General features: G+C 38.8%; 1 protein-coding gene across 1 annotated transcript in view; it reads left to right on the top strand.

The window, feature by feature from the left end:
• The window catches only part of LOC106875651 (telomerase reverse transcriptase), a gene marked incomplete in the record, with an annotated part of 37,508 nt that overhangs the window by 16,171 nt on the left and 19,859 nt on the right, over nucleotides 1-1,478 (top strand). Inside the window, 2 exon segments of the mRNA XM_052977195.1 lie at nucleotides 304-341; nucleotides 868-990. Coding sequence (XP_052833155.1) covers nucleotides 304-341; nucleotides 868-990 — 161 coding nt within the window.

Below are 1,478 nucleotides of genomic sequence, written 5' to 3'. Positions count from 1 at the left end.
GCATCGAAAGTCGGCGATTGTTGTGCGCTGAGGACGGGAAAATACCCAGAAACTCGAGTCCGTACGTATCGCAGATCAAGATGGGAAGGATAACTCCCCTTTGCAAATACAGACAGGACACATATGTGTGTCGATAGCCAGCTGGAGGAGATGTTCTCCTGGGGCTAAAAGCAACAGTAACATCCACCCTTAGGGGTCAGCCACATTTAAGTGGCAAATATACTACACCTTGTCGTGCAGTTACTGTTAATACTTCGTTCAGAGATTTAACATATATATATATATTGTTTTTCAAAATTTCAGATTTGATTTCTTCAGAAATGATGACACCTATAAAACAGGTAAGATAAACAAAAACATCCTTGTGTGTACATATGAATGTATATGTATATATATAATAGGCATAGGAGTGGCTGTGTGGTAAGTAGCTTGCTTACGAACCACATAGTTCCGGGTTCAGTCCTATTTCGTGGCACCTTGGGCAAGTGTCTTCTACTATAGCCTCGGTCGGCCCGAGGCTTGCTCAAGGTGCCATGCAGTGGAACTGAACCCGGAACCATGTGGTTGGGTGGTTGGTAAGCAAGCTACTTACCACACAGACTTCAACTTTTTCACTAATTTTCACATTTTGTATTGGTTATTTAATTCTGAACTTGTATTTAATTGTTTGCACGATTTTTAATTGTAGTTTGGGTTTGAATTCCTGATATGTTAGGGCTGTATTAACGATATCTTATATTTCAATTAACTTTTGCTGATAAGCATACAAGTGAAGGATTCGAAAAATCAATAATTTAGTTTCTATCATTCTTTCAATTTTGTGTGTGTGTGTGTGAACCCTGTTTATTTTGTATTTTCTCTTTATAGGCATATGCCGATGAAGCGATTAAAGAGGGTAGCAGTCTGGGTATATCTACCGTAAGATTCCTACCCAAAGGTCAGTCGATACGAGCAGTCACAAATATGAATTGGAAAATGACACCAAAGAGAGTAGGTTTCCTTTTAACTTCTTACTATGAAATGTTTTTATTGATTAATTTTTTATGTGAATTGTAGTCAAAATATTTTATTATTACTTGCTGGTGCACCAGCATGACCGCAGCCACTTGGCTGAAACACATAAATAAATAAATACATGTTTCTTTGTTATATATATATGTATGCCGGGCAAAATGCTTAGCGGTATTTCGTCTGCCGCTACGTTCTGAGTTCAAATTCCGCCGAGGTCGACTTTGCCTTTCATCCTTTCGGTGTCGATAAATTAAGTACCAGTTACACACTTGGGGCAATGTAATCGACTTAATCCCTTTGTCTGTCTTTGTTTGTCCCCTCTATGTTTAGCCCCTTGTGGGCAATAAAGAAATAAGAAACATTAGCACGCCGGGCAAAATGCTTAGCAGTATTTTGTCTGTTTTTACGTTCTTGAGTTCAAATTCCACTGAGGTTGACTTTGCCTTTCATCCTTTCGGTGTCGATAA

The sequence above is a fragment of the Octopus bimaculoides genome, chromosome 27, assembly GCF_001194135.2.
Source record: "Octopus bimaculoides isolate UCB-OBI-ISO-001 chromosome 27, ASM119413v2, whole genome shotgun sequence".
Lineage (NCBI taxonomy): Eukaryota > Metazoa > Mollusca > Cephalopoda > Octopoda > Octopodidae > Octopus > Octopus bimaculoides.
Note: the sequence above shows the minus strand (reverse complement) of the source record. Positions and strands in the feature narration are given on the sequence as shown.